General features: G+C 46.4%; 1 protein-coding gene across 1 annotated transcript in view; it reads left to right on the top strand.

Annotated features, from left to right (window-relative positions):
* Alk (ALK receptor tyrosine kinase) overlaps nt 1–12138 on the top strand; it is a 716172-nt gene that overhangs the window by 219815 nt on the left and 484219 nt on the right. Inside the window, exon 3 of the mRNA XM_006990698.4 lies at nt 9049–9213. Within this exon, the coding sequence (XP_006990760.1) occupies nt 9049–9213 (165 nt within the window). The remainder of the gene's footprint in view (nt 1–9048; nt 9214–12138) is intronic.

Below are 12138 nucleotides of genomic sequence, written 5' to 3'. Positions count from 1 at the left end.
CCCAGGCCCCTGTGACAAATGAATGGTGGGTGTGAGTGAGGGGCGGAGAGGGGCCAGGTTGGGTATTTAGTGTTATGAAGTGAGTGGCCAGATGTTGATGGCAGCTGGTAGATTAATACCAAAGGTGACTGGTGGGCCAAGTGTCCCTTTAGGAAATTACCCAGGAAGAGGAAGTAGCAATTCTTAATCATCTAAGCATGGCATGGAAGGAAAAACTCCCAGTTTCCTACTGCCCAGCTGGTGAGAGCCACGTTAGAGAACTTGGTTTGGCCACCTTCCCAAAGGGGGTGAGTAGTCTTAGCATGGTAGTTATAGAAGAAAATTGAAATTGCTTTATTTCGCCACTTCATTTCCTGATTAGGAGACGGGGCTCTATGCAGATTAAATGCCATGCATGAAGTTGCATGATCTCAGTTGAGGCCTTCTGGAGGAAGCCTTGAGTCATGAGTGCTCATTCATCCCCCTTGCCTTCACACCTCTGAGTGAGTCAAGGTTTGACACAGTCTTGCCCTCAGCACTATGAGTCCAGTGCTACTATTGACCACTTTATCCACCTAAAACTAGCCTGGCAGCAATCTCTTGGTTTGATTGAGTGACCCTGTCTCAATAAACAAGTGCAAGAGTGATGGAGGATGATTACCAGCAACAACCTTGGGCTTGCACATGCACGTGTACATGCATGTGCACACTTGCCTAGGTGCCCACACATGTATCCACTGTACCCACAGCCGAAATGATGCCCATTATGACATAAAGTCAACCTGTGTGTGCCTCACCATACTAGATATCCAGTGTACGCTTATTGTATTTATGCTTCCTCATGAAAACCCCATGACACGCGGTCTCTGCTTTAACCCCCGTTTTGTAGACAGAAGCGTGAAGAGCAAAGATGTTAGATCGTTTTCCCTGAGATACATGGCTGGCAGGTGGCAAAGCTAAGTTTTAAACATATCTTTTTAAAAAGCCTGATGTCAGGCAGAATATATGCCTCTAAGGACACTTGTAGCATCTCCCCAGATACCTCAGTGCCTCTTATCCACAGGTTGATATAAAACAGAGGGGGGGGGGGTTCCCATTGTAGACAACATCTCCTTGAGTTTCACAAGTCAAATCAGCTCAGTTCATCCCCAAGGATGAAGCAATGTGTCTGCATAAAAGAAGCCTGCGTGGGATGTGGGCATCTACCCATGTAGCTAAGAAAGAATGTCCAGGGTGAGGAGCCAGCTTCGTGGTTGAGTGTTTGCCTCACAATCCTGAGGGCCTGAGTTAGAATCCCAGAACCCACATAAATGTCAGGTGGCTGTAACAACCTGCCTGGAATTTGAGTCCCAGAGGTCAGAGAGCAAACTGCCTAGTTAGACTAGCCATATCTGTGAGCTCTGGGTTTAAGACACCCTGCCTCATTGAATAAGGTGTAAAATCAATTGAGAAAGATGTCCAGCATCAAATCTCAGGCCTTCGTATGCACACACACACACACACACACACACACACACACACACACACACATACACACACACACAAATGGAGGAAAAAGCCTATCTTTGTTCATTATCTTATGTGAGTTTGTAGGAGATACAATATTTAAATCATTGTCATTCATGCTAACATGCTCCCCATCATATATATAAAGAAACCAAGCCTCAAGTGGTTAAATGAATTGCCCCAAATCACAAGACTCATTTGGCACAGTTCTGGGAAACATTCCAGGAACTTGCTGGTGATCTCTCCTCTTCTCTCCCAGCCTCGTGTGTTCTCTCATCCCATTCTCGCTGTAGCTTCTGGCCTATGAACAGACCTTCTCACCAGCAGGGAGCTTCCAGCAACCATCAAAGAGCAGTTTATTGGCAGAAGAGCAGATTTAGTTTGAGAGAACCCTAAAAGCCTTCCTGGAGATGAGTGGAGCCATCCAATCATTGGGAGGTATTTGAAACCTAGCCATGTGTGGTTTTGCCAGCTCATTCCAGAAAAAAAAATAAAACAACAACAAACACCAGTGGATTTTTGAGAATTTTCCTAATTGTATAAGTTATTGCTTTGTTTGTTTGTTACCCAAAGCTTTACGTAATTATAATGAAAATCACAGGGTTTTAGTACCGTTTCTGCAACCCACCTACTGTGCATCCTTTGGCAAGCCCCACAATGCCTCTGGCTTCAGTTTCTGCATCTCAGATGGACTCCAAAGTCCCTCGTGATTCTTAGCATCTACAATTGAGAGGTTCTGACACATTTCTTAAGGAAACGAGACATTGGCTTGTACCCCAGGATTGGCAGCTGCTAGGGGAGTTCCCTTGAGCTGGTATAGTCCTGAAGGACTGGCAGTTTTGGGGAATGCTGGTTTCTCCTGCTCTACTTAATGAACTGTGGCTTCAAATCCAGATGCCTCTAAAGGCCAGTGGCTAGACCAAGACCACACATCCCTGACACCTCCTGTGGTTTATTATGAAATAAACAAAGCAGTCTTCTCAGGCACACACCGGGATGTCTATGCCATGAAGTGCATGGGGCTGGCTAGAGGTGGCAATGAGTCCTGAGAAGTAAGAACTGGTCACCAGTGACCTTGCCACTCAGGTAGCTCAGGCTTGGTGCTCCCTATGGATACGGCGTTCAAAAGTCCCTCACCGAGCAGGGGAAATAAAGGCCCTTTGTATTGTGTGACCCTGACTAGTGACATTCATGACTCAGGGTAAGTTTTTCGCTTGCATGGATCTAGGGGTTTGTCCAATGAAGGAGAAGGTTTTGACCTCAAATGTCTTTTACTCCAAGTTCTAATAGCCTCTGGTGCTGTGGATATTGCTCTGTATAAATAAAATACTAATCAGCCAGTAGCCAGGCAGGAAGTATAGGCGGGACAAGCAGAGAAAAGAATTCTGGGAACAGGAAGGCTGAGGCAGGAGACGCTGCCAGCCACTGCCACGAGTACCAACATGTAAGATACTGGTGAGCCATGTGGCAAGGTATAGATTTATAAAAATGGGTTAATTTAAGATATAAGAACTAGATAGCAAGAAGCCTGCCACGGCCATACAGTTTATAAGTAATATAAATCTCTGTGTGTTTACTTGGCTGTGGGACTGGCAGGTAAGAGAGATTTGTCCTGACTCTGTGAAACTTCAGCTACACTCTGGCTCTGGGATTGTTGCTTGAAGGTGATACTAGATGCAATATGGTGCAAAAGAATACTAAAAAGGGCCATCTGCCATCATAAAGAGCATTTCTCATGATTAAACTGAAATCTGTATTAGGATGGGTATATGAACCTGCAAATTCTGAATCTGCCAAAGTCTATTGAAAATTTGTGCCAGAGACAAGACCCTAGATCAACTGCTGGCCTGAGTTCTGAAACACTCTTGACAGAGATGAAGAGTCAATGTCTCAGAGCCCACAAGCGTGGCATCATCTCATCAGGTTAATTCTACATTTGCTTCTTAACTTGTTGGGGCAACTGCTCTTTAAAGCCCCTGCTATGACCGAGGTCACCTAGAACATGGTTGATTTTGAGGGAATGTCTTGAAAACTAAAAGTAGTTACTGGTTCCTCGCCTTGAAATTGAGCCAAGGTGAAGTTATAAAGGCCGTGAGAAGTCTCAGCATTAACGGGTTGAAGGTTTAGACACAAAAGGCCATTTGGGGGGGGGGGGCTCAGGGTGATCTGGATACAAAGGAGGACTGATGGGTTTTCTAAGCCCAACCAAGGGGAGATCCAGTGTCTGAAGATGCCAGGTCTTCCTGTTGCCATGCTGTGGTGGTGTAGAGGGCAGCAGAACTCCATCCCTTGAGTGTCCTTTCCTGGTGTGTGGCTCGGGTTAAGAAGCCCCACCTCTTAACTGCTTTAGACCTTAGGCATGATTGTTTTGTTGTTGCCGGTCTCACGCTTTGCTAGAGACCAGATTTCCACCCATTTCCACCCGCAGATTCAGACTGTTCAAGCAGGTGGCCATTGCCAGCGCCTCCAGGCATCCATTCTACAGCATGACTCTTGATCCATTATGGTACAGTTTCCCGAATGACGCCATTTTACACTGAAGCAATGTTTTGGATTTACTCTTAGTATATTTGGGTTTTGAAATGTGGCCCCTGTCCTGGTAAGTTTCAGGGGATAGGTACACTATACACACACACACACACACACACACACACACACACACACACACACACACACACACACACACACATGGGGAGGGGAAGGGAGGAAGGAAGAGAGGCAAGAGGAGCTCATTCCTGTCTTTACCTATTGTAAAACTTGCTTGAGGTTCCTTTAATGAGTCTAAGAATCTAGAAGGGAAAAGGTTCCCTTTAAGTATCGTAGCCTCCTTCCAGTGTTCGTGACTGATGTCTGTAGGTCCATTGGTTTGGCTGTGAGACCAGGGGGAACTGCAGCTGTGAAGCTGGAGAGTCAGTGAGCCCCAGCGATGAGTGTTTCGTGGAAAGGATGCTCTTTTTCTTCAATTTTTAAGTGCAGAAATTCAGGTTTGGAGAACAGTCCTCCCAGGATCCTTCAGCTGTGGTGTGCAGGACCTAGAGCCGTCAAGACTGTGCCCTACCAAGGACTTATTTTTCAGCATTGCATGTTCCTCCCAGCAGGCTGATCATTTCTAGAAGGTTCCACTATTTCTCTTCTATGAGGAAATTGATAAGAAAGACCAATATCGGGCATCAGTGATTGATGGCAGCCGCACACTCAGCAGTTTGGAATAGTATCTCCTTTTCTTTCTTTTATAGTTTTAATTGGCATATGATAATTGGTTTTTTCCCTTGTTCATTGTCATTTTTCAATGGTTACCTTCTCATAGACCAAATGAGTCTGTGCAGCAAAGGCTGAGATCTCTGGATCCTTGTGAGGGTCACAGTGGCTGTACAGGGCCTGACATTGAGGAGCAGTGGATCTGTCCCCTGAGGGCGGTGCGGAAATCTGAAGATGTGAATGGTGGGCAGAATTCAAATCAAAGAACAGCCATCTTCACAGGGTCCTTGGTGTATTATTTTCCTCTTTGCTGTGGCCAAACACTTGATGAGGGGTGATGGGATGAAGTCAGGGTTAGTCTTGACTCATGGTTTGCAGGGGGATACAATTCATCATGGCGGCAAACACATGGCAGCCACTGAAGCTTGAGGTGACTGTTGTAGATGTAATTCTGAGCAGTCTTATTAAATAAGAAACACAGAGCCAAATGCAGAGTTAAAAGCCCAAGAGGTCAGAGCAGCAGCCAAGAGCTAAGACCAAGACCACCTTCTTACCCCTCGCTGTCGCTGTCATCCTTCCCCTCAGGGAGAGCTACTTCCTGTGTGTCTGTCTTTTTATTGACATTCTATTCTGCCTTCTCATTGGTTGTAAACCCAACCACATGACCTCCTCGTCACTGCCTGTCAATACAGACCTCCAGGTCTCTATGGTTGATAATGAGATTAAAGGCATGTGTCTCCAGGCTGGCTTTATCCTTGAACACACAGAGATCTGCCTGTCAGGTGATCAAGATTAAGGGCATATGCTACCACTGCCAGACTTCTGCTAAATAGCTTGCTCTCAGCTCTGACCCCCAGGCAACTTTATTTATTAACATACAAATAAAATCACATTTCAGCACAAATAAAATATTACCATAGACTGTCACATTGTGCTCTGTTCAGGAAGCAGAGAGAGATGAATGCTGCTGCTTTACCGACTTTCTCTTTTCTGTTCAGCCAAGGACCCCAGCGCATGGTGCTGCCTTCTCCCGGGTGTCTTCTCTTTCAATATTCCCTTCTGGGATCACCCTCATAGACACACCCAGAGATGTGCCTCATCAATGCCCCGAGTGTTGTTTATTCTGATAAGCCAACAATTGAAGTTAGCCACCACACTCAAACATGACTTAATTTGGTCTTTGGCCCCGGATTTTGATTCTGGAGCTATGGTGGAGTGAGCAGAAAACCCTGGATTTACAGCGTGCTCCAGCCTTGGGTCTCCTCCTGGCTCTCCCCGGAGGTGGGCGGGGCCTATCGTCTTAGTAAGAGTAACCTTTCTGAGCTCCGGTTTCCTCATCTACAGAGAAGAACACCCCCCAACCCGCCCAACTTCTCAGTGTTGCTCTGTAGATTAACTATGGTGATGGAAAAATGTGCTTAGAATGGTCCCCAGCAGATAACCTCAGGGATGCACTGGATAAGATTTCCAGTCTCTTCCCTTGGATGTGGACCTGCCCCAGCCTTTGGAAGACCAAGCACTTTGATGACTCACTTGATCCTTCTGAATGGTTTCTGTGAAGGAGAGTATATAGCTCCTGCCTCATAGGCCCTGAGTCAGAAGAGGACAAAGGAAGTGCCCTATAACTAGAACCTTTGAAAAGACCCAAGGAAGAGGAGTCTTTCCTGGTGTCATAAGAGAAAATGATCCCAGATATTATTGCCTAAAGATATTAAAGGTGGTTTAGGTGGGAGGAAAAAAAAAAAAAAAAACAACCTGTCTCTCGATGTTTTATAAGAAATTAAATCAGAATGTAGAAAAATCCAATTCAGTTTCACTCAAAATGAGCAGCAATATTAACTCCATTCCTATTTAAAGCCAGGAAGTACAGCTGTGAGAGCTAAAGGAAGGCCTGCCTCCAAGCGAGAATTTCAAAACAAACTCATTTGATGATGGGCCATTTGCATAGACTGCTTTACTAGGCAGCATTTGACCCAAACACAGTGGCTTATCCCACTCCCCAGAGGCCAGACATCCCAGAATTGATGGTGCGCCGTGCGAGGCCTCTTTGCCTAGTATGTACACAGGCATGTTTGCCAGGCAGTGTCTGATTTGGCCCAGCACACCTCCATCCCAAACAGAACTGGGACATCTTGGAGAAGAGATGTGATAGATGACAGTCGTGCATGTTGAAGCTTTGGGGACCGCACCAGTAATTGTCACTGTGGGGTGGGTGGCTGCTCTCTCTCTTTTTTTAAATCATCTTTTCACCTTTACTAATGTGAATGGCAGTTTGGGGCCCTCTCTACCGAAGCCATGTGTAATGGCCAGGCCATTCGTTTTGAGGGCCATTTTAGTATTGCAAGGTACCGGACCAGTTTCCTCCTGGTATTCTGATACCAAAGCAAGGTGTCTGGCAAGCCAGAGCTGAAGATGAGGGGACTGAGGATGAGACTTGGTTGCTTAGTGCTTGCTTGGAATGCACACAGTCCTGGGTTGGCTCACCAGCACTGCATAAATGAGGATTGTTTATCTATAATCCTGACACTCAGGAAATGGAGACAGGAGGATCAGGGATTCCTCATCATCCTCAGTTACATAGACCAGTTAGAAGTCAAATGGGATACCTGAGACTCTGGGGGGGGGGGGAGAGAGAGAGAGAGAGAGAGAGAGAGAGAGAGAGAGAGAGAGAGAGAGAGAGAGAGAGAGAGATATTAATAAAACTAGCAATTCCTACACACACACACACACACAGAGAGAGAGAGAGAGAGAGAGAGAGAGAGAGAGAGAGAGAGAGAGAGAGAAGCAGCAGCATTGCAGTCCTCAGAGGCAGGCAGACCACCTTCAGTGCTGATCAGATACCAAGGCATCGAGTGACATGTCAACACAAACAAGGCACCGTCTCCCCATTATAAATTGTCTGCACCGTGAAAGGGTGAGTGGCATTAACCTAAGGACCACAGGATACAGCTCCTGGAGAGCCACTGGGAAACATAGAACAAATCTCTATTGCCCAGCAGCAGAAAGACACTTAATAGAAGTGTAATTGAGAGTATTTCCCCCTCTAGCTTAGGTAGTTTGGCTGTGTCGGTGGGAATCACTTCAGTCCCACTCCCAGGAAGGGCCAGCTGCCCGCGGATATGGTTACAGGATCCTCCGTTGACTGGCTGCTGGTGCCAGCGTCAACCCTGCTTCTCTGCTCCAGTCTGAAATCCCCAGTACCAGGCTTCTCTTGCATATGGAAACAGTGGCCCCAGCAACAGCTGTTTAAAAGCCACCATGTTAATTGGGAGTTAGCACCCATTAGCAGGACCACAGATTGATTCATCAAATTGGCAGTAACCCCTCCAAGAGCAAGGACTTTGGAATCTTACAGAAGTTAAATTGAGAAAGAACTTTGGCAAACATCTGGCCATGCTCTTCTGTTTGAAGAACACAAGGCCCAGAGAGGGTAGATGACTTATAGAAGGTCACCAGCAAATCAGTAACAAAGGTGGAGTGGCAGTTTCACTGGCTAGTCATTTCTAGAATCATCTAGTCTGTAACCCGTTGTTTTGCTGATAAAGAAAGTATGCACATGAGAAGACATCTCTGTGAATCCATCAGCCTGCTCTGAGAGCCTGTCCCATGCAAAGCGCTTCAACCATGTTAGATGCTAGACAGTGAATAAGGAGAGGAAAGAGATGCCGAGATGCCCGTGTGCCCCGAATGGGAGGCAGGTATACAGTGCCTAATGGAATGATGTCTTCTCCCGCACACAAGCCAACGTGAAACACAATTGTCCCAGGGCAAGGCTTCTTCCCACTGCCTTTCCCTATGTCTGCGTACACAGTGGCTGTCTCTTGTGCTCCTTTAGGAGAGAGTAAGCCAGGACCCACTTAGAGTGTTGCCCCTGTGAGTGGCTACAGAGGGAGAGAGGCAAAGCAAGGCTGGGAGTCACATGGGTTTGCTTTGATCTGGGACTCCTCAGTCAGGCAGGGCCGGGCCTGCCTAGGTCTTCTCCTGCACACACTTCTTAAGGCTTATAGCGTCACTTCCAGTGAACGGGGAGGAAGGGATGGAAAGCCAGAGAGCTGCTAAATACCAGAAGCAGACTCAAATTCAGACATAACTTGCTCAGATGAGCTGTGCTCACCCAGAGTGAAGACTTCTAGCCATAGCAAGCACAGCCTCTCACTGTCCCATGAATCTGGGGGAGGACATCTTTTCTTTCCTTTTGGCAACCTGGAGCATTGGTCACTGAAGGAATTGCACCTTACCTCTCCCGGACAGGCAGAGGCTGTGGATGAGGTGAAGGAGCGGAAGGGGGGGGGCACGCTAGCCTCCTGGAGGGCAGGGCCCATGTTTGGGAACCAGCTCGTTCTCTGATCTTCCTTGTCGTTACAGGTCTGGAATGCAGCTTTGACTTTCCCTGTGAGCTGGAATATTCCCCTCCCCTCCACAACCATGGGAACCAGAGCTGGTCCTGGCGTCGTGTGCCCTCTGAGGAGGCCTCGCAGATGGACTTGTTGGATGGGCCAGAGGCAGACCGCTCGAAGGAGACACCCAGAGGTAAGGGGAGAGTGTCCTGGGGCGGGGGCAGGACAAGGCTCACCTGCCTATTTCCTTTGAAATGAAGGGGCTTTCCCAACCCCGCTCTGCCTTTGGCTCCTTGGAAATAGACTTTGAATATCTGTGCTTCTCCATGGCTCCTTGACCTGTGTATAAGGGAACACGTGAGTCTAATTGTAAGATGAATCCAGCCTTTTACTCTTACCAAGTCATAGAGTAGAATTCCAGAACTCTTCAACATAGATTTCCCAGGGTAAGACGCTGAAGAACATGTTGATCTGTTTGTCCACCTGGAATGGGGCTGCTAACGAAAACACGAGCCACTCAGTTGATTTGAATTTCTAAAGAAGAATAAGTACTTTTTTAGTATGTCTGAGGTGATGCTCTCGGAACATACTCAGACCAAAACCTATTCCAACCGTATGGAAAACTTGAAGTGTGTTCTGCATTTTTATTTGCTGAATCTGCCAATCTCAATGGGGAAGGTGCCGTACAACTGGGTTAAATGTGTGTTTCGGAGCCATTCATGAATATTCAGGCTGTATGCTTGTTCTGCATGGTGCTCTCAGCAGTCCCGAGCTGTTCATGAGTATCGCCTGCCCAATTTTCAGGACCTGAAGAGTAGACACCTGAATCGTGGTACTGATTACATAGTTGGAGAGTTTTTACAGGGTGATGTGAAAATATTAAGCCCCACTCCAGCCTTCTGGTCTCTCTATCCAAGCGAGGAATAGAAGTGAAAACTGAGATGGGAATGGATTTACTGGACATAACTAGGACTTGCCATCCTTCACTGTCCTGCTGGATTCAAAGTTAGTGAGGGGAAAGCCAGGACTCTGCGAAGGGAAGGGAAGTATCTACACTTTCATGTGTAGGTCTACATGTCTACTATGATGAATGCCAAGCAATGGCTCTCTCCACCATGATATGTTTCTGTGTCTGTAGCAAAAGCTCTGACCAGAGCTTGTATTGCACCCAAGTTCTTGAGCATGGTTATCATGGCCTCGTACATCTGCAGAGTCTATCAGGGACAGGGCTCATTTGAAAGAGGAGGTGATATCACAGTAATTAGTGCTCTTGGATTTGTCCTCTACACCATCCTCAAACCGTGTCATCACTACAGACCTACTAGGCACAATCCCTTTCTAGACATTCTTCTGAGCTTTCTTTGACCCTCTGGAGATAGCTTGAGGTTGATTTGTGCTCTCTCCTGGATATCCGTGTCTGGTCTGTGTGAGAACAGGCATAGGTAAATCACTCTTAACTGGGCAATGCATGGGGGTTTATAAAGATATTATAGAAAATACTTCTTGAAGATGCCAAGTCAAGCGAGCTGAGCCAAGGCCTAGCACTCTGAATATTTTACTTTATGAATCTGGTATGTACAAAGAACATAGCTACAGCATGGATATACAAATTACAGATGATAATCTAAGCAACACTCAAGTTCTCTCCACCAGCCGAAGAGTCTCAATGTTGTCTGCCCTCGCTGAGTCCACAGACAGCTGCCTACCCTTGGACATAACTGTTCTTCTATATGATACGTTAATCATTCACTTCTCTGTCTTTATGGCCCTACTACCTAAGTGTGTGGCCCACACACAAGGGATTTATTTTATCAGCCACCTTTTAATCTAAAGGGAGTCATTCTATCATTTTGTAACTTGTTCTGATACAGGTAGCTTTGGTCTATTGTTTTAGTGCTCTCTTGGATTCATTGAATGAAGGGAACAGTTCCTTTTCTCTTTTCTGTCATTGACTGGGTTATCTCCAGGTTTTTGCAATTACCAATAATACTACTGTAAGCATTTTTGCAGCTCTCTTGGTACACTTGTCTTTTGTCCTCACTAATTATTAGTATTGTCAGAATTAGTCATTCTTGTCCATCTAGCAGATGAGATCGTATTTCACTACAGTTTAAATTTCTATAGGATTCTTTTAAATTTGTATGTGTATATGTGAACCTGTGTGTGAGAGGGCAGAGGATGACATCAAGTGTCTTTCTTCATTTGTTTCCCACCTTAGTTTTTTTTCAATGTTTATTTGTGGCGTGTGTGTGTGTGTGTGTGTGTGTGTGTGTGTGTGTGTGTGTGTGTACATGTGTGTACATGTGTGTTAGTGTCCACAAGAGCCAGAGAGGGTGTCAGATCCCCTGGAGCTGGAGTTAGAGGTGGTTGTGAGTTGCTTGATGCGGGTCCTGGGGACTGAACTCTGGTATCGGAAAGACTGAGTGGCAAGTCCTCTTACCCACTGAGCAGCCATCTCTCCAGCCCTTCCACAGGATCTCTCATTATCCTGGGGTCAGCAAGCCCCAGGGACCCTCCTGCCTCTGCTTCACCAGTGCTAGGATTAGGGGTGTGTTACTGCACCCGGCTTTTATGTGGGTTCTCGGGATCTCATGATTGTGAGGTTCTCATGATTGTGCACCAACCACTTTACCAACCGAGCTGCCCCTGAGGTTGAATTCTTCAAATATTTTGAGTACATTTCTTGGATGAATCATAACTTCACTTGTGTGCTGTTGACATAGGCCACCTTTTCAGGTTTACTCCAGTGATTCATGGCCACTTCTCTGCTTATCTCTGGATTCTAATATCCAACTTGGCTGGCTAGTTTTACATCATCTTGACACAGACTAGAGTCTCTTGGAAAGGAGGAATCTAAATTGATAAAATGCCCCCACCAGATGGGCCTGTGGACAAACCTGTGGAGCATTTTCTTAATTGGTGGTTGATGTAGGAGTGCCTAGCTCCCTGTGTGCTGTGCCACCCCTGGCCTGGTGGTCCTGGGTGCTAAAAGAAAGCAGGCTGGGCAAGCCTTGAGGAGCAAGCCAGTAAGCAGTGTTCCTCTGTGGCTTTTGCATCAGTTCCTACCTTGAGTTCTTGCCTTGACTTCCTTAAATGGTAGACTGTGATATGAAAGTAT

The sequence above is a fragment of the Peromyscus maniculatus genome, chromosome 22 (genome assembly GCF_049852395.1).
Source record: "Peromyscus maniculatus bairdii isolate BWxNUB_F1_BW_parent chromosome 22, HU_Pman_BW_mat_3.1, whole genome shotgun sequence".
In the NCBI taxonomy this organism is placed as follows: domain Eukaryota; kingdom Metazoa; phylum Chordata; class Mammalia; order Rodentia; family Cricetidae; genus Peromyscus; species Peromyscus maniculatus.
The sequence above is the reverse complement of the archived record's forward strand: the minus strand, read 5'-3'. Positions and strand labels throughout refer to the sequence as shown.